The sequence below is a fragment of the Macaca mulatta genome, chromosome 12 (genome assembly GCF_049350105.2).
Source record: "Macaca mulatta isolate MMU2019108-1 chromosome 12, T2T-MMU8v2.0, whole genome shotgun sequence".
NCBI classification, from domain to species: domain Eukaryota; kingdom Metazoa; phylum Chordata; class Mammalia; order Primates; family Cercopithecidae; genus Macaca; species Macaca mulatta.
In genome coordinates this window covers 12,989,640-13,008,387 of record NC_133417.1, presented here as the reverse complement: position 1 = coordinate 13,008,387, position 18,748 = coordinate 12,989,640, and the positions used below count along the sequence as shown (strand labels likewise).

General features: G+C 36.4%; 1 protein-coding gene across 1 annotated transcript in view; it reads left to right on the top strand.

Annotated features, from left to right (window-relative positions):
* Positions 1-18,748, top strand: part of CNTNAP5 (contactin associated protein family member 5) — an 861,846-nt gene that overhangs the window by 410,042 nt on the left and 433,056 nt on the right. The window contains exon 7 of the mRNA XM_015109883.3: positions 14,614-14,757. Coding sequence (XP_014965369.3) covers positions 14,614-14,757 — 144 coding nt within the window. The remainder of the gene's footprint in view (positions 1-14,613; positions 14,758-18,748) is intronic.

The following is an 18,748-nucleotide window of genomic DNA, read 5'->3' as shown; positions in this document are numbered from 1 at the left end:
TTACCCACAAATTTATCAAAAAAGGGTTTGATTAAAAATTGTAGTCAGCCCTGCATGGGAACAGCTTTGCCACAGTGCTCCTTGCAGGTACCCAGAGTCCACTCAGCCACAGGCTTGCACCACAGCTGATCTGAGTCTTGCCAGGATACCTCAAAGTGCAAGAAGGTGAGGGCCAGCAAATGGCTGCTCCAAAAACTCATATCACTTGCCTTCCCACCCCTGTGGGAGGCCACCATGTTTCTCATCACCTCTCAGATTGTGATAAAGGGTGGGGTTCTCTGCCCTCTCCTCTCAGAATAGAGCTGCATAACACAAAATCGTTTAGCTCAATCAAGAATTGGGTTCTTGGCTGGGTGCGGGTGGCTTATGCTTGTAATCCCAGCACTTTGGGAGGCTGAGGCAGGTGTATCACCTGAGGTCAGGAATTCGAGACCAGCCTGGCCAACAACATGATGAAACCCCATCTCTACTGAAAACACAAAAATTACCTGGGCATGGTGGCACACACCTGTAATTTCAGCTACTCGGGAAGCTGAGGGCTGAGGCAGGAAAATCTCTTGAACCTGGGAGTCGGAGGTTGCAGTGACCTGAGATCACACCACTACACTCCAGCCTGGGCAACAACAGTGAAATTCCTCTGTCAAAAAAACAAACAAACAAACAAAAACCAACAAACCTGTGTTCTTAGCAATGGGAATCCCACAGCCCATGTTGTGGTCATCTAACCCATTTTGTTTAGATGTCATCCTTCTTGGTATCTACAGCAACGGTGCATGACTATTCTTTGCTTAGCTGTTTGTGCAAATAAAAAACTGTCTGAATCTAAATGACTCTTTTATCTTTACCAGTCTATTGGTCAGGTTTTGGTCTTAGGTTCACCTTATGTATTGGTGCCTGACAAACCTCTACGAAAGAGTAATGTACTCATTAAAAAGAATGAGGCAATCCTATATGTTCTGATACAGAATCATCTCCAATATAAATTGTTAAAAGAAAAAATATCAATGTGCAATGAAGTGTAAACAGCTTTTTTTGTGTTTAAAAAACAGAAGAGAACATATAAACATGAAAGCACATATAGGCATAGAAATTTCTGAAACGATACTAAAGCAAGAGGTAAGTTAGAATCTCAGAGAGTAGGACAAAAAAGGAAGAAAGCCTTACTTTTTACTGCATACCCTCTTTAAACTTTCTGAATGTTTTACTCCATCTAGAAAAGTACTTTAAGGAGAAACTAAGGCAATAGAAAGAATACATCATTTAAAAGACAGTTCATATATTTGTTTTAAAGTTGCATGCACTGATTTATTTTTATTCATAGCTTTCTTTAAAAACACGTATTACTTTATAATACATAATTAAATAAATTTATTTTTTAAATTATCTATCTCATCATCTCTAGCCCAGCCATAGAATTTAAGCTCATCATAAAGAATGAGATTTTCTTCTTTACTTTCATTTACTTCTATAGCATTATGCCTGACACATAAAATACAGTCTGTAAAAAGTTGTTGAGTAATTGGATGAATTTTATTTCTGTAAATTATAAATGATATTAGTCTGCATTCTACATTCTTCCCTTAATAAGTTCCTAATAGGTTCTCCATGCTCAGAGGCCACCCCTTGTTGTCTTCCTTACTTATACTTAGCATTGCCTAATGGACATCTCTCTAATAACTCAGACTCGAATTGAAAACTTGCCAGATATAATAAAACTATTTATTTGGTGATCCTATGATAGAATAATGATAGATCCTTTGTTTCCTTTGGAAAGGCAGCTGCAGGGTTAAAAGTGAAGGCCTACATCGAGGAAAATAAACTGAAAAAAAAAGAAAAAGGAAGCAAGTAGATACAAAGGAAAAATAAGAAAAAAATAAAATAAAGAGTTATTATTATGTACGGCATTTTAAAATTGTGTTTAACCACCCAAAGCAGCCCTGTGAGAAAGGCTATTATCTCCTATATCACAAATATAAAAACAGGATACAGAGAAGTTGAAGAAGTCTTCAATCCCTATTCCTCAATAGCCACCAAGGAAAACAAACAGGATTTGAGCCCAGGTCTGTGTGACCGTTTGAGCAGAAGTTTATCTGGGGAGCAGGTTTTCCCTCTGAGGAGAGAGAATCAATGTCTGGAGATACAAACACAGACTCTGGGGCTTGCCCTGGGCTCTGCCTGAAATCACATTACTTAGTGCCATTTTCCTTCTAGTTTTAAATGTAAGATTATTGTGATTTGTGGACTTGCTAATCTTACATTTCATCAAGTTTCGTATGAGTGAAATAAGATAAAGACTTCTCTTAAATGTGTTAAAAGTAGATTAATTGTTTTGCATATGATGAAGGGAATATCTTAATACCAGTATTATACAAAAATGCATTGTTTTCATTAACATGAACTAAAGGAGCAAATGGTAACATATCTTGTTTTCTATTAGTTGCTATTAGCGGGATGCTAGTAGCTTTTCATTAGCATGCTAGTAGAAGTAGCTAGTAAGATATTTGGAGACTGGCTAAATGTGGGCTAAATTACTGTAATCCTCAATAAACTCATATAAAGTTAGCCAAGCCCCTCTAGGGTGTTTGTAAGCCTGAGGCAAGAGTACAAACAGAGAACCACGTATGAATCTAAAGAGTTACAAATCAAGCTAAAAAACTAGTGAATCAAATATGCTCTACTCCCCTCCCTTGACAGATAGACATCCCTTCACGTCCACATCCCGCAGGTCAAAGTTCTGCCCATACTGCAGACAGCTGCCTGCTGGCCACCCCTCAGGAAGGCAGATGAGGGAAGAGAACAGTGAAGACCTTCGAGGGACTATCAGAGCTGTTGAGGCAGGAAACTGGGTGTTGTGTGGGGAGATGGTGTTCTGGAAGGTGGTGGCAACTTCCTGTAGTCATCTCCCCTGGGCTCATAAGGCCCTGCCCTTGTGACACAGGATATGACCGAGGATGACCACAGTGGGACCCTCTAGGAACCCAGTTCAGGGCAGGAAGCCCCACTGGCATGGGTATAAGGGGGATGTGAAAGGAGGATTTCCATTGAACTCTTTGCTTGAATACTAAAATGTACATAATTTACCTCATTGGCCAAAGAATCTAATGTAAAAATATAGTAAATTCATTCAGACAAAAATTATAAAATGTATGTTAAGCATAGGGCTGTGTCAGCAGCTGATGTCTGTCAGTCTGTGAAAAATACCTATTTAGAGAAAGGAACCAGAGGTCTGGCAATTGATCAGATTTAAACCAGGAGCAATAAGGACAACCAAAACAATAAGAAAAATGGTCTGAATACACCGCTGGTGCAAAACCAGAAGGTAGTTTGAGAAGATAGGGCTGCCCTATCAGACAGAAAATACCAGGAGCTGATTTATGCCATTAAGAAAACATGGGTGGTGTCTGCTGCTATCACTGTGCCCCAGTTCTGCTTTTCACCTCCTCCAGGGCTGCAAAACGCTCACCAAACAGCATGGACCAGTTTGCTCAATTTGGCTGAGACAAGGGGGCAAATTGTGCCAGGTTTCCGAGAACGGAGAGAGCTGTGAGGATATGGAACATTTAGTTTTAACAATGGCAATGTTTCAGGCAAATCAGGAGAATTTGGTCACCCTAGCCTGGGATTTTTCATTAAGAAGGCTACTCAGTGGAACCAGGCGTAGAAGAATCTAGGGGGAGACTGTGTGCGTGGCACTTATAGTTGGGGCTCTAGATTGAAGGTTGTGGAATTCCAGCTCTTCACCTTGTGGCTGCGAGGTCTCATTCAAGCTGCTGAACCTCTGTATGCCGTCATTTTTTTCACCTGTAAAATGGAGCAAGTCAGAGTAGCCAACTCAAAGTTGAGAGAAAAAATGAAAGTCAGCTCTAAGCATGGTGCCTGATATATAAACATGATCAATAAGTCTTACTATTGCTATTACTAAAACAATACTTTGAGAGAGTGCTGAGGGTTGAACAAGAGAGACCAAATCCTGGTGAAATTTAAGGGCAATTATTGGGGTTGGGTCACAAGTCATAGGCAGAATGTAGTAAGAGGGATGTGAGCCTGGAGCACTGGGGCAGGATGCCAGGGCATGGATGAAGTGAGGGAGCATAGGCACTTTCTAAATGAGGAGCACTATCAAGAACAGTGCTTTCTCTTATTCAGTGCTGGGCTGTGTCTGGGTAAGAAATCGCCCACTCTCTATCACTGGCAAAAAATAAATAGGATACATTCTTTTTGCAGAAAAAAGGGAGACACTGGAAACTTGTGAAATGATAGATGATAAAACCAATAAGGAAGAGGTAATTGTTGGTAAAAATGTAAGCAATTGCCTCCACTCATTATTTGGCTCCAAAGTAGAAGCAAAACTAAGACAAGATGTGTACTACTAGCATATTAAAGTTACAGACATCAGAAGTTCCAAAGATGGGACAGGCTGAGTCATTCATCCAATCAAACAGTAAAACAGAAGCTATGAAATGATGACCCTGGGCAAGATTTGGAAAACCATTGTCCAATTTTGCCTATATGCTGTTTTACTTTCTTTTTTAAATACCCAACATTCAGGCTAATTTTAAAAATCAAGAGATTTAACCAGAAAATTGGAATTTCTGTCCTCATTTGTAATGGCAGAAATTAATCAGCCCTTGACTAGTATCCCAAAGGTTGATGATGGTGGGCTTCTTCTGAAGGACCATGAGCTTTGCATGTACCTCAGCAAACGCCCAGCCAGTGTAAGTCTTAAAAGCTGGAAGACAGCAGTTTGGATCCTTTTTTATACCTGTTTCTTTAAGAAGTGGACTGTCAGAACAAAAGTGAGACAAATATTTACAACTGAGAAATTTCAAAAGTATCAGATATTCAAGTCAGATACAAACTGGGGTCTTTAGAACAGGAAGCCTCCAAATTTAAACAGGGCCAGAGAAAAAGCCAACAAGGGAGGAATGAATTCATTGCCATGGAAGTAACATCAAAGATTGAAAAAGAGACAAGCAAATACCAGACCCCCTCTGCCCCGAAAAAAAAAAAAAAAAAAAAAAAAAAGCAAACAAATAAAAAACAACCAACCAAACAAAAATATAATAAGATCAAAGAAAAAGAGAGTGGCAGATTCTGGGACCTCATGCGTTTAACATCAATGCAGGCTTTCTCCTGGGATTTATCCTGTTGGAGCTCACCTGTGACAATAGCAAATCCAGCAAGTTACCAGATGGACCATGTTGTCTAAGACACTGAGACTGTGAGTGAAACTTTGCAATCTAATACCTGGCAATGTTGACCACCAAGATCAATGAAAGGCCTACCATTCAATGACCACTAAGATCAATGAAAGGCACCTATTCAATATGCCAAGACCAAGCAAGAAAGAAAAGTAAGAAAAGAAAGAGACCAAATTGCCAAAAAGGACAATAAGGCAAAAGCCGATTTAGAAGCAAATTGCCAGTGTTCTTTTTAAAATCCAATTTAACAAATATCTGTTGCATCTATTAATGGTTTAATCATATCTCTTGGAATTACATATTCAAAAATGAATCAGATATTATCTGTGTCTTTGAGAAAATTTTAGGGAGGTATCCCAAAACATTCAACAAATATTTCTTTCAGCATCTACTGTGTATCAAGTTTCCCTTCAAGTAGGTGAAATGTCTCAATGTAAAAGAGAAGATTCCTACCCTCAGAGTGCTTGCATTCTAGCAGGAGAGGCAAACTATAAAGAATAAACACAAGTAAATGAATTATATAGTAAGTAAGAAGATAATAAATGCTATGAGAAGAACAAAAATAGATGAAAGTAATGGATCTAGGAGTTCTTGGAGGAAACGAGATTGCAATTTTAGATATGTCAGTCAAGGTAGGCATCATTGAGATGGTGCCATTTGAGAAGAGACAAAAAAAGTCAGTTTTCCAGGATGCTGTCTGAGAGTGCTTGCTCAGGGTATTGATCCCTTTTACCTACCACAACTAGGCTCCATTTTTCATGCTTCCACCACCTCTCATGTGAGGCCAAACTATACCACTTTGATCTAATCTTTGCCCTTTTCGTTTAATTATTTATTTATTTTTCCATTTTTACTTCAAGAAAATAATTTTCTGTAAAGGTGATTATGATTTTTCTCTGAAAATCCTTCAGCAGAATAGAGTAACTATTCTCTGAAAATCCTTCAGAAAATGGAATAATTATCTATTCTTTTCAGCCTACCATTCAAATATCCTATTCCATGGTACCAACTGATCTTGCTTACTTTATTTGTGACTTAAAATTTGATGGTTTCCTGTAGTTTTTGGTCACTAGTATGCTTACATTGTTTCTATTATACTTTGCCTTCCATCCGTCTGTTGGAGGATGAATTTGTCTTTAGCGACTGGCCCTACATTTTTAGATAGAGGCAGTATGTGATTTATCCTTAATTCTACCACAGGGCCTTGAATCATGCTTCACAAAAAATAAGGGATCAGCAACTACTAAGTGAATCGAATTTGTGTCAAACAATTAGAATTAACTTTTTCAAGTGTTTCTAAGAGTTGGTAACAGAATAATAAGAATAAAAGAGTTTTTGACCAGTATTCACTGAAAATTACTTGTCAGATAAGACAGATTTTGTTCAGAAAGTCTATGAAAACTGTAAGTTGCCAATGAATGGATGAGCACATTATCTAATGGAAGCAGGATGTCCAGCTCAGTCTTCCGTATATTGAAGGCCCTGGACCATGTCATACAGATTATGTACTCAGAAATACAATCTCCATTCAGTATCATCCACAGCTGCCAAATAATGAAATATTCTAGAATCTGAATAGAAAGGCATAATCAGATCTTTGGCATCCTCGGAAATGAAATCTATGAAAGAAAATTAAAAATGATTAAAAGCGGGTTTGAAATGCAGACAAAGGTGCACCAATTAAATATATACAGAAAGAAAGCAGAAGGGGAAAACTAGTACCTTTGAAAGTAAATATTAAGATCAAAAGAGGCTGTTGTAAAATAATCATTATGGTCCCTAATTAAAACGCTTGTGCTAACCCTATGTGTATAGCACATAAAATATCAATAAATGCAAAAGTAAAAGACTTCCGATTGTTACTATGTGGATATTGGTTAATAGTGCCCTGATGTGAGTACCTGTGTTGCAGTTCCAACTTGCAGAGGCCCTAGAGCCAGGCTGAGGAAGATGATTGTTGGTTTAACCAGTTATGCTGCCAGATGAATGAACTAATGGACAGAGTTCAACAGGAAAAGCCAAGGTTGGGAACGTTGGAGGGAGCCAATGAGAAACCAGCAGAACTAAGCTGGAGAATAGCTTGAGGATGATCCGTATTCAACTTTTGCAAAGAGTAGTTACAATAACTCGGCCAGCCCAAGTCTTCCATAGTGGTAATTCTTATATGGAGGGCTTGACAGAGAGAAACAGCTTAGAGGAAGATTTTAATTTTTATTTCAAAGTTTTGGTAAATCAGACAAAAATATGAAAACAGATGATCTGAGGGATATATTTATTAATGTAGAATTAAGAAGTGTGTAGCCTATGTGTTTATAAAATATTCAGAAAAGAAAAACATCATTATATGAAGCAAATGTCTCCAGTCTAATTTACTCTGATAATGGACTAAACCTATAATTCAATAGTAGAATTATAACTTCCAATTCTCAGCTACTTAAAACATCTAAAAATCTAAATTGGGTTGAAAATTCACACTCATATTCAAATGCACATAAAAACGGTTTTGCTTCTTTTCCCTAACTGGATTCAATATGCTCATCAGCCTCTGTTGCTTCTAATGATAGAAAAATCTAATCTTGGTGATGAATAATAATTAGTTAATGATTATTTAAAACGTAGTGCATTATTGGGTATATACTGGGTTATGTGGTGATGTTCTCTCTGTACTTTTTTCGTCTTCCCTCAGCAGATCACTAACGGGGTGGTTTGTTTATTGTGCTGCATCAAGGGAGTCATGCCGTTCACGAGTCCCACGTGTTTGGAGGCAAAAGAGTTGCATGACAGCTTTTGTTGCTTTTGTCAGTAGGACTTGCCTTGGTGTACTAATCAGGGTTCTCTAGAGGGACAGAACTAATAGTATACATGTACAAATTAAAGGGAGTTTATTGAGGAGAACTGACTCACACAATCACAAGGTGAAGCCCCATGGTAGGTTGTCTGCCAGTTGAAGAACAAGAAAGGTGGTAGTGGCTCAGTCCAAGTCTTAAAACCTCAAAATAGGGCAGCCAACAGTGCAGTCTTCGGTCTGTGGCAGAAGGCCCAAGAGCCGCTGGCAAACCACTGGTGTAAGTCCAAGAGTCCAAAACCCAAAGAACTCAGAGTCTGATATTCAAGAGCATGAAGCGTCCAGCACAGGAGAAAGATGAAGGCCAGAAGACTCGGCAAGTCAGCTTCTTCCACCTTCTTCTGTCTGCTTTTTCTAGCAGCTCTGGCAGTTGACTAGATGGTACCCACCCACACTGTGGGTAGATCTTCCTGAGGGGGAGTACTCTCCCAGTCCACTGACTCAAATGTTAATCTCTTCTGGCGACATCCGGAAACACCCAGATACACCCAGAAACAATACTTTGCATCCTTCTGTCAAGTTGGCACTTAATATTAGCCATCACACTTGGCCTAAGGGGGTGAGATGTAGTCACTAGGACTCTCCCAAACCTCCACATCCAGCTACCAGCCCTTAATACATGTACTGAGAGCTTCGGCCCATTTGTACCCTCAACCTGCTCTTCTGGTCCTGGAGACCCTCAGTAGCCTGCCTCGCACTGTGCTAGAGTGACCAGGTCACTGTGGAACCCCTCAAGCCTTTCTGCATTGCTTCTTCCTCAGCCTTTGCTAACCTGTCTTCTCCTCCCCAGCTGATTTTCTCTGGGATCATGCTGAACCTGAGACAGCTCTAACAGGCTTGCAGCCATCACTGCCATGGGTGCTTCTGGGAGGCAGTACCTTTCTGTGTTTTCCAAGATCTGTCTTGTTACCTGTATCCATATCCAGTTTCACATCCCTCAGGGAGAGCCAGAGAGCAGACCTCAAGCTACTACCTAACTGTGCTCTTGTCTCAACCAACTTCCTCTGAAAATCTTCCACCCAGAATAGAGGAGAGATTGCTCCCTTCAGTGTAATAGGAAACAACAATTTTTTAATATATAGTACCCTCTATACTATGTGACTGGAAAAATCTCTCCACCCTGAATGTTTTAAATAGCATTGTGTTTTGCTATTTAAAAGACAGCAGCTTTCTTTCTGTTTTTTTCACTTACATTTTCCTGCAAACAATATTTTCTTAAACCATTACTGAGTGAAGTGGAACGTTAATTTTTTTGAAATTGAGGAAAATAGCCAACACAAAAATAAAAATATCATTAAATATTTAAAATAATAAAAATAAGTAAAGGTAACATCCAATTAAACATATATTTTTACAGTATAAATTTGATGTATGTGAAACATTTGCAAATCTAAAATGGATTTTTTTTTTCATTTTTTACTTTTATGTTAAGTTCAGGGGTACCTGTGCAGGATGTGCAGGTTTGTCATATAGGTAAACATGTGCCATAGTGATTAGCTGCACAGAACATCCCATTTCCTATGTATTAAGCTCAGCATCCATTAGCTATTCTTTCTGATGCTCTACCTCCTCCCAACCTTCCACAGGCCCCACTGTGAGTTGTTCACCTCTCTGTGTCCATGTCTTCTTAACATTCAGCTCCCATTTATAAGTGAGAACATGCAGTGTTTGGTTTTCTGTTCCTGCATTAGTTTGCTGAGGATAATGGCCTCCTGCTCCATCCATGTTCCTGCAAAGGACATGATTTCATTTCTTTTTATGGCTGCATAGTATTCCATGGTGTATATGTACCACATTTTCTTTATCCAGTCTATCATTGATGGACATTTAGGTTGATTCCATGTGTTTGCTGTTGTGAATTGTGCTGCAATGAACATATAGGTGCATGCATCTTTAAAATAAAATGATTTATATTCCTTTGGAATATACGCAGTAATTAAATTGCTGATTCAAATGGTATTTCTGCCTCTTGGTCTTTGAGGAATCACCACACTGTCTTCCACAATGGTTGAACTAATTTACTCTCCCACCAACGTGTAAAAATATTTCTTTTTCTCCACAATCATGTCAGTATCTGTTGTTGACTTTCTAATGATAGCCATTCTGACTGGTGTGTAATGGTATCTCATTGTGGTTTGGATTTGGATTTCTCTAATGATCAGTGATATTGAACTTTTTTCATATGTTTGTTAGCTGCATGCATGTCTTCTTTTGAGAGCTGCCTGTTCTTGTCTTTTGCCCCACTTTTTATGGGGTTGTTTTTTTTATTGTGAATTTATTTAAGTTCCTTGTAGATGCTGGATATTAGGCCTTTGTCAGATAAATAGATTGCAAAATTTTTCTCCCATTCTGTAGGTTGTCTGTTTACTCTGATAATAGTTTCTTTTGCTGTGCAGACACTCTTTCGTTTAATTAGGTCCCATTTGCCAATTTTTGCTTTAGTTGTAATTGCTTTTGGCATCTTCATCATGAAGTCTTCACCTGTGCCTGTGTCCTGAATGGTATTACTTAGATTTTCTTCTGGAGATTTTAGAGTTTTGGGTTTTACATTTAAGTCTTTAATCCATCTTGAGTTGATTTTCTTATGTGGTCTAAGGAAGGGGTCCAATTTCAATTTTCTGCATATGGCTAGCCAGTTATCCCAGCACTATTTATTAAATGGGGAATCCTTTTCCCATTACTTATTTTTGTCAGTTTTGGCAAAGATCAGATGATTGTAGGTGTGTGGTCTTATTTCTGGGCTCTCTATTCTGTGATTCCATTGGTCTGTGTGTCTGCTCTTATACCAGTACCATGCTGTTTTGGTTAGTGTAGCCTTGTACTATAGTGTAAAGTAGGGTAGCATGATGCCTCCAGCTTTGTTCTTTTTGCTTAGGATTGTCTTGGTTATTCAAGCTCACTTTTGGTTTCCTACAAATTTTAAAAGAGTTTCTTCTAATTTCATTAAGAATGTCAATGGTAGTTTAACGGGAATAGCATTGAATCTATAAATTGCTTTGGGCAGTATGGCCATTTTCACAATATTGATTCTCCCTATCCATGAGCATGGAATGTTTTTCCATTTGTGCTCTCTTCAATTTATTTGATCAGTGGTTTGTAGTTCTCCTTGAAGAGGTCCCTCACTTTCCTTTTTAGCTATATTTCTAGGTATTTTGTTCTTTGTGTAGCAATTATGAATGGGAGTTCGTTATGATTTAGCTCTTGGCTTGCCTGCTGTTGGTGTATAGGAATGCTAGTGATTCGTGGACACAATTTTGTATTATGAGACTTTGCTGAAGTTGCTTATCAGCTAAGAACCTTTTGGGTTGAGACAATGGAGTTTTCTAGATATCTGATTATGTCATCTGCAAACAAAGATAATTTGACTTCCTTTCTTCCTACTTGAATAACTTTTATCTCTTTCTCTTGCCTAATTGCCTAGCCAGAACTTCCAATACTATGTTAAATAGGAGTGGTGAGAGAGGGCATCCATGTCTTGTGCCAGTTTTCAAGGGGAATGCTTCCGGTTTTTGCCCATTCAGTATGATATTGGCTGTGGGCTTTTCATATGTGGGTCTTCTTATTTTGAGGTATGTTCCTTCCATATCTAGTTTTTTGACAGTTTTTAACATGAAGGGATGTTGAATTTTATTAAAGGCCTTTACTGCATCTACTGAGATAATCATGTGGTTTTTGTCTTTAGTTCTGTTTATCCACTTTTATGGATTTGGACCCTTTCTTAATGTAAATGACTCAAATTTAAAATGTTTGAATATATCAATAAATCAACAAAGGGGATTTTGGAATACTTTTACAAAATATTTGTGGAATTTACAAGTTCACTGGTAATTTTAAATTTTCCAGAATGTTTTATGAGATTTTGGAGCCATTCACGTAATAAGTTATAAAACTCAGAGACAAATCTAGACTTGATCTAAATGCTTGACAAAAGAAAACTAGAGCTCAAACTAATTTACTACTGAAAATATGAGCACAAATGGAACACAAGAATGGTTCAATAAGAGATAATTTGTTAACTTGCAATGTAGTAATATAATTCAACTCATCAGTAGATCAAACAAAATACTCTATTGTCTGTCACATGGATTTTTGAAATAATCATGAACAGAACGAAGCATTCATTCTTATTTAAAATAAATACATAAATAATTTATGTGTAAAAGAGCAGAAGGATATTGTCTTAATGTAGAGTCAGAACTAGTGTTATGTATACTTGAGAAATAAAATGTTTTCTTTTGTGATGGTGGTGGTGTTGATGCTACAAGTTTGTATACCATTATTATTGTTTAATATTGCTTAGAAAGTTTTGGCTAGGAGTTAGGAAGTTTTGATGGCGACAGTAAAATAGGAAATAAATGTATAAGAAATTGATTTCATATTAATGTATTTAATAAGATGATATATATATACACACACACATATATATCATATGATTACCATCATACCTTGGAGATATTGTGGATTCAGTTCCAGACTAATGCAATAAAGTGAATATTGCAATAATCAAGTGTCACAAAGTTTTTGGTTTCATAGTACATATAAAAGATATGTTTACACTATATTATAGTCTATTAAGTGTGCAATAATCACATTATATTTAAAATATATATGCCTCAATTTAAAGATTTTTTTTCCAAAAAAAAAAAAAAGCTAACACAAAGACACAAAGTGAGCACCCACTGTTGGAAAAATAGTGTTGATAGATCTATTTGCCACAGGGCTGATACAAACCTTCCATTCATGAAAACCACAAAATCTGTGAAGTACAACAAAGCAAAGTACAATAAAACAAGGTATTGCCTGTATCTCCCTCAAAAATTAAAAGAAAATTACTAAAAAGTATATGATTTAATATAAAAGTATATGCAAGTATCTGGATAAAGAAAATATACCAGCAGCAATAAGATGAGCACAGCGTTTACATGATAAAATATTTAATGAATTAAAACAATTCATATACAATGGAATCTTTGAAATCATGAAATTCATAGAAATTAATTTAATGATGGGTATGTGAACTAGAGAAAATAATAACCTTAGTTGGGAGACTTTATTAGAAATTTTCTGAAAATAGAGAACAACAGTGGGTTCTTGGAAAGAAAAATGAAATATTTTAAAAACATCCATTCTTCTCCAACTAGATGTTTTAATGTAAATAATAAATTATCAATAAAAATTCTAACAAGCTAGTTAAATAAAATTATTCTGTAATTAAGCTTTAAAATGAAATAGATAAAATATCAAAGAGTTCTCTTTAAAATTTGTAGTCGTAAGTAAAAGTGGGCAAAAGGATTAATAATCCTCTTCACCTATTACACTGCATTGAGTAACTTTGTTTTTACTAGTGTGAAGCTTGTAAAAAAATCTAGAAAGAGCCTTTAGTATATCAGTAGCTATTCATGTAAGAAGACATTCTGATTGGGAGACCACATCCTCCTGAAACATTAAGAGAGAGACAGATAAAAAGAGACAGTGAACTAGAGATAGAGAAGTATCCAAATATAGATGTAGTTGAAGTACATGCTGACAGTGATATTTCAAAGCAGTAGAAAAAACTGCATTTCTCATTAAATGGTATTGCGACAAACCTGATAATATAAATTATCTCGATTCTTTTTCATAGTAGAAAAAATACTCATAACAGTACACCTTGCTTTTAAAATAATGTATCTATTAAAAAGGCAATTTGTGTTAATATTAATTAGAAATAAAAGTAGTAAAAGAAAAAAAACCCTAGTATCTCATAACCTTTCCAAAGTGAACCACTATTAAATTAGATTGGTGCAAAAGTAATTGCGGTTTTTGCCATTACTTTTAGTGGCAAAAATCGCAACTGCTTTTGCACCAACCTGATGATAACAATTCAGTGTATTTCCTCCCAGACTATGCTTTATGCTCAACTTCTTATTGTTGACATCATACTTTATATCCAATTATAACTCTTACATTTTAAAATCAACATTATATTTACTTCCCATTATTTTACAGATGTTTAATAAGCATCATTATTGACAAGTGAAATTTCATCATATTGATTCTTAATTAACTGCTTCACAAAATGGTACAGAACATTTGGAATATTTCCTGTTTTTCTTCATTATAGATGACAATTGTGGACAATCTTATGCATAAGGCTTTTTGCATACAATATAGGCTTTTAAACTAGGCTAGTCTGTAGCTGAATAGAGGTATGTTTTGTTTGTCTCTTGGCTTTAGTATGGCCATATCTTTTAAGATGCTTGGATAAGAGATAATTTAAAAGACATTGATTTTCTTTTTCTTTTTCCCTCCTTCTGTAAATTATTGTTTTATTTAGTATTAAAAAGGTTCAGAAAGGAAGTGAAAATGGTTTTTTAAAATAGGCCTTTAAGAAGCAAGCAATTACAGTTATTTTTACATGGGCTAATCAGTATCCTTTTAAATGTGTAATCAAGTGGCATCTATAATTATTTGAGCCACTTGGCTCATGCATACAATTGAATCTACCAAAAACGCATGTGTTTACTTTCCTTTCCTAATCTTTCAGAGCTTGTAACTAAGAGTTTGTTTTTATTTTCACCCCAAAAGCTTAGTTTTGGAGGAATTCCAGTACCAGGAAAACCTGGGACCTTTTTAAAGAAAAACTTCCATGGATGCATCGAAAACCTTTACTACAATGGAGTAAACATAATTGACCTGGCTAAGAGACGAAAGCATCAGATCTATACTGTGGTAAGTCAACCCATCTGTTTTGTCTTGATGGTTTCTACCACTTTGGGGTAAGTCTTGCTTTCACCAGCCCATTCCTGCACCCATTGATATGTTTATCTTATGCTCTGAGTTCCCATCAGTCTCTGAGGTGACACTGGAGAGAAAGAGAATGGCAGGTATTGAATCAGTGTAAATTGCACTAGTGGAAGAAACAAAGACATTAGAGCCATCCAGAGAATTCATTTTTTTTTTTTTTTTTGACTGTGGGGTATATTTCAGCTGTGGGTAGTATTTGCAGTCTATATTGGGACAACATGAATTTTTTATTATCTTTGGAAAATGAAACAAGAAAACCACATATTCCATTAAATTCTATGGCCTGGGAGTTACATATTTGTCTACTTATTGTTAATATTAAAAATAGTTTATTTTAAATGAGGGAGATTAAACTTTTAGTGTGTTTGAGATTCTCATTTATCATACTGACAAATTAAATGATTTTCTAATTAAGTAACATTTGGCTTCCCTAATAGACAATGAGTTTCATGAGGGTCAGGACCGTGTTTTTTTTTTTTTTTCACTACTGCATTCACAATGACTAACAGAGTGCCTTACACATGGTAGGTGCTCAATAAAGGTGTTGATGTTTCCAACAATAACTTTGGATTTGTCTGTTTCTCCCTCCAGTTCTATCCATTTTTGGTTTATATATTTTGTAGCTCTGTTGTTGATACATACACATTTAGTATGCTATGTGTTCTGGTGGATTCACTCTTATCATTATATAATATTATCTGTCTGATAGCTCTCTTTGCTCTGAAGTCTGTCTGATATTAACATAGTCACTCTTGCTTTTCCTCTATAAATGTCTTTGTGGTGTAACTTTTCCCATCCTTTTGCTTTTAGCCTGCCTATGTCATTATTTTTGAAGTGAGTTTCTTGTAAGCAACGAATAGTTGGGTCATGGTTTTTTAATTCATGCTTTCAATTTCTGTCTTTTAATTGGTCTATTTAGCAAATTTACATTTAATGTAATGAATGTGTTGGGCTTAAATACTTGTTTATTTTTGTTTTCTGAGTTTTTAAAAATTCTCTTTTCTCTACCTTCCTGTGTTTCTTGGATAGTTTTTAAAATTCTATTTTGCTTTATTTAGTGTTAGAGTATATCTATGTATGCTTTTGTTACTGGTTTATGTAGACATTTTATTATATATACATAACTTATAGTAGTTTACTGGTTTAATCATTTTACCAATTTAACTGATGTGTAGAAACCTAATTTCCATTTACATCCCTTTATTTTCCCTTATTTACTTTATAATTGTCTTCATTTGACAATTATATTTTTAGAACCATTTCTATATATTTAGAACCATTTCAAGTAGTATGATTTTTGCTACAATGTCAGACATCATGTAGAGAATTCCAGAGGAGAAGGAGAGTTTGTTGCATTTACTCATATTTTTGCCCAATATTGACAAAAGGTAAAGAAAAGCTCTTGAAACCACGAGGGATATGTTTGGCTTGGATTAGTATCAAAGACTCATTACTGCTTCCCATGTGACCTGCAGTGACATCACAGTGTTTGTGTGTGGGTGGGAGAGGGATGCCCCTCATATCACTGGAGGGTGATGACAGTCCTGACTCACCACTAAACCATCTCTGAGACTGCTCCTGCAGGGGTGAAGGGGGTTCCTCATGATAGTTCAGCAGGGGCAGAAGTCTAGGCTTTCCTTGTGATCTCAGTTGATACCACAGGGAGAGACTTGGTTCTATCTGACAATGATTAAATTCCCAGATCTTCAGAATTGTTCTTGTAAGCCACAGATTCCCAGATTGATCTTCCCATATACCACCCTGGCCAGAAATCTGGGCACCTCACTACTGCATGGCTCAATGGAAGTGGGGCCACAATCTTTTCTATGGCATTTGGCTTAGGGAGAGAAGTTGTTGTCTAAAAACATCTCTCTTTCTTCATTCTTTGCCTAGAGAGCAGTCTTCTAATGGCAATTTTAAACAGAATTTAACTGCACCAGTTGGTCTCTCTGGGTTGTTTGTCTTTCAGGAACATACGTAAAACAGATCAGGTTAAGAGAAAATCCAGAGAATTCTCCAGTATGTTTTTCTCTTGGTCCCAAGGTTTTTATATATCCTTTATTTATTTTCTCCACCATTCAGAGTTCTTTTTAGGTAGATTTTATACAGAATTTCTATCGTCTTTTAGTCTTACTTAGCAGAATAAATAGGGAAAACTATGTTACGTCATATTCCTGGAATTGGAAATCTCTTCAACTGACATTTTTTCTTTCGTCTATGGCAAGAGTAGGTCACCCTATCATTGACAGCAATAATCTGATTCTCTTTGCAACCTAATTATAGAATTATCTGAACAAACTATGGGTTTAAATGACTTTGTGTTTGTTTTCTTCTTTGATAAATATAATCTATAATGATTTTTATGTTTTGGGGTATCATATTAACACATTTTCTTGAAAACTGCCATTGGATTCAAGGATGTGAGTCAGAGGATGCTCCTGGGGAGTCACACTTGGATTAAAGATTGTCAGAATTTTAAAAGGTTTGTGTCAAGTCCCTGACTCCTTTGGTTTGGAAAAGTTAGGATGCTGCTAGGGAGGGATTAGTTACCTCACTGACTCTAGAAAATCCAATAGCATTACTTGTCCATCTCTGGCTCAAGCCCAAGGCTCCCGACAATTCTGCAACTTATCCACATGAGCTTAGGTCAACCATCTCCTAATTAACATAAGCACTGACTTGCTCATGACGTTTTTTTTTCTTTTTGATTCTAGGTTTGTGGTCTTGGGCCATGGAAAGCACACTCATTCCTATCCCTTTCCCAATATTGTTTCAAGAAATATTTCATAACATATCAGTTTCCTTGAGTCCAATCTGCTGACACAGGGGCCCTACATTGAGATCATGCACTATGGGAAGTTTAGATTAGCCTAATGTTATCAACATCAAAGGGCATCACTACCTGCCATTTTGCTAAGATGTGGCAGAGCAAGTTGAAACAACAGTAAGTTTATAAAAACATTGCACACTCATTGTTCATAAACTGGGACTTAAAAGTGTAAAAGCCTGAGCTTTAGATATAAATAACTAAGATCTCTATAATAATATTTTAAAAGAATGTATTTATACATATGATGTGTTAAAAATATCTTTAATGATAAGATATATTAGAGTTACTGAATAAGCAAAGCAAAAAAAGGAAGATGAGAACGAGCAAGGGGAAATAAACTTCAGTTTGTGAATATCGGTAGCTTCCACCATTTCCTTTTCTGAGAGAATCATTATCTAAAACTTTAACAAGTGTTGTGGTGACTTTTAAACTACTACAGCACTTATCAAGTTGCCTAAAACTTCGCTAGTATACGTTACTCCTCAGGGTTTAATTGGCGGTATTGTTAATATGAGGCATAAAGAATCCATTTAGCCCTAATGTATTTGGAAAAAAATCCCAAGAAAATTGTTTTATTGTGCAGGTAGGCAACCTTAGTTTTAACCTTCACAATTTAGAAGAAAAAAATGTACATTATTTTTCTTCCAAATTGCTTCCAACACCCTGCTTAAGTGAGAATTCACATCACTATACACTTGCACATGTACGCGCGCGCGCGCGCACACACACACACACATGTTTATATATCTAGTCTATCTCCTTTAGGAATTTCTTATGGGAAGCAATGGTTTGCACAGTTAAATACTGAAGTACAAACTCTTCCCTTTCTGTAGTCAAGCTTAAAGTTTCCCCCAAAGACACCATATCTGCTACAAAATCAGCTTTGCTCCCAGTCATTAAGTCACTGTAGTGCTAAGTAAGGGCTTTTGGAAGGAATGGCATTTTTGTCCTTCTCTAGTGTTTGCTGACTCTCTTGCATTATTAAGCCTTGGGAAGTTCAGATTCAAGGGATCAACAAATCAGGCAGCAAGAGTATGGTACTACCCATACATTATAAAATGTGTTTCAAGGCCCACAGAAGCCCAG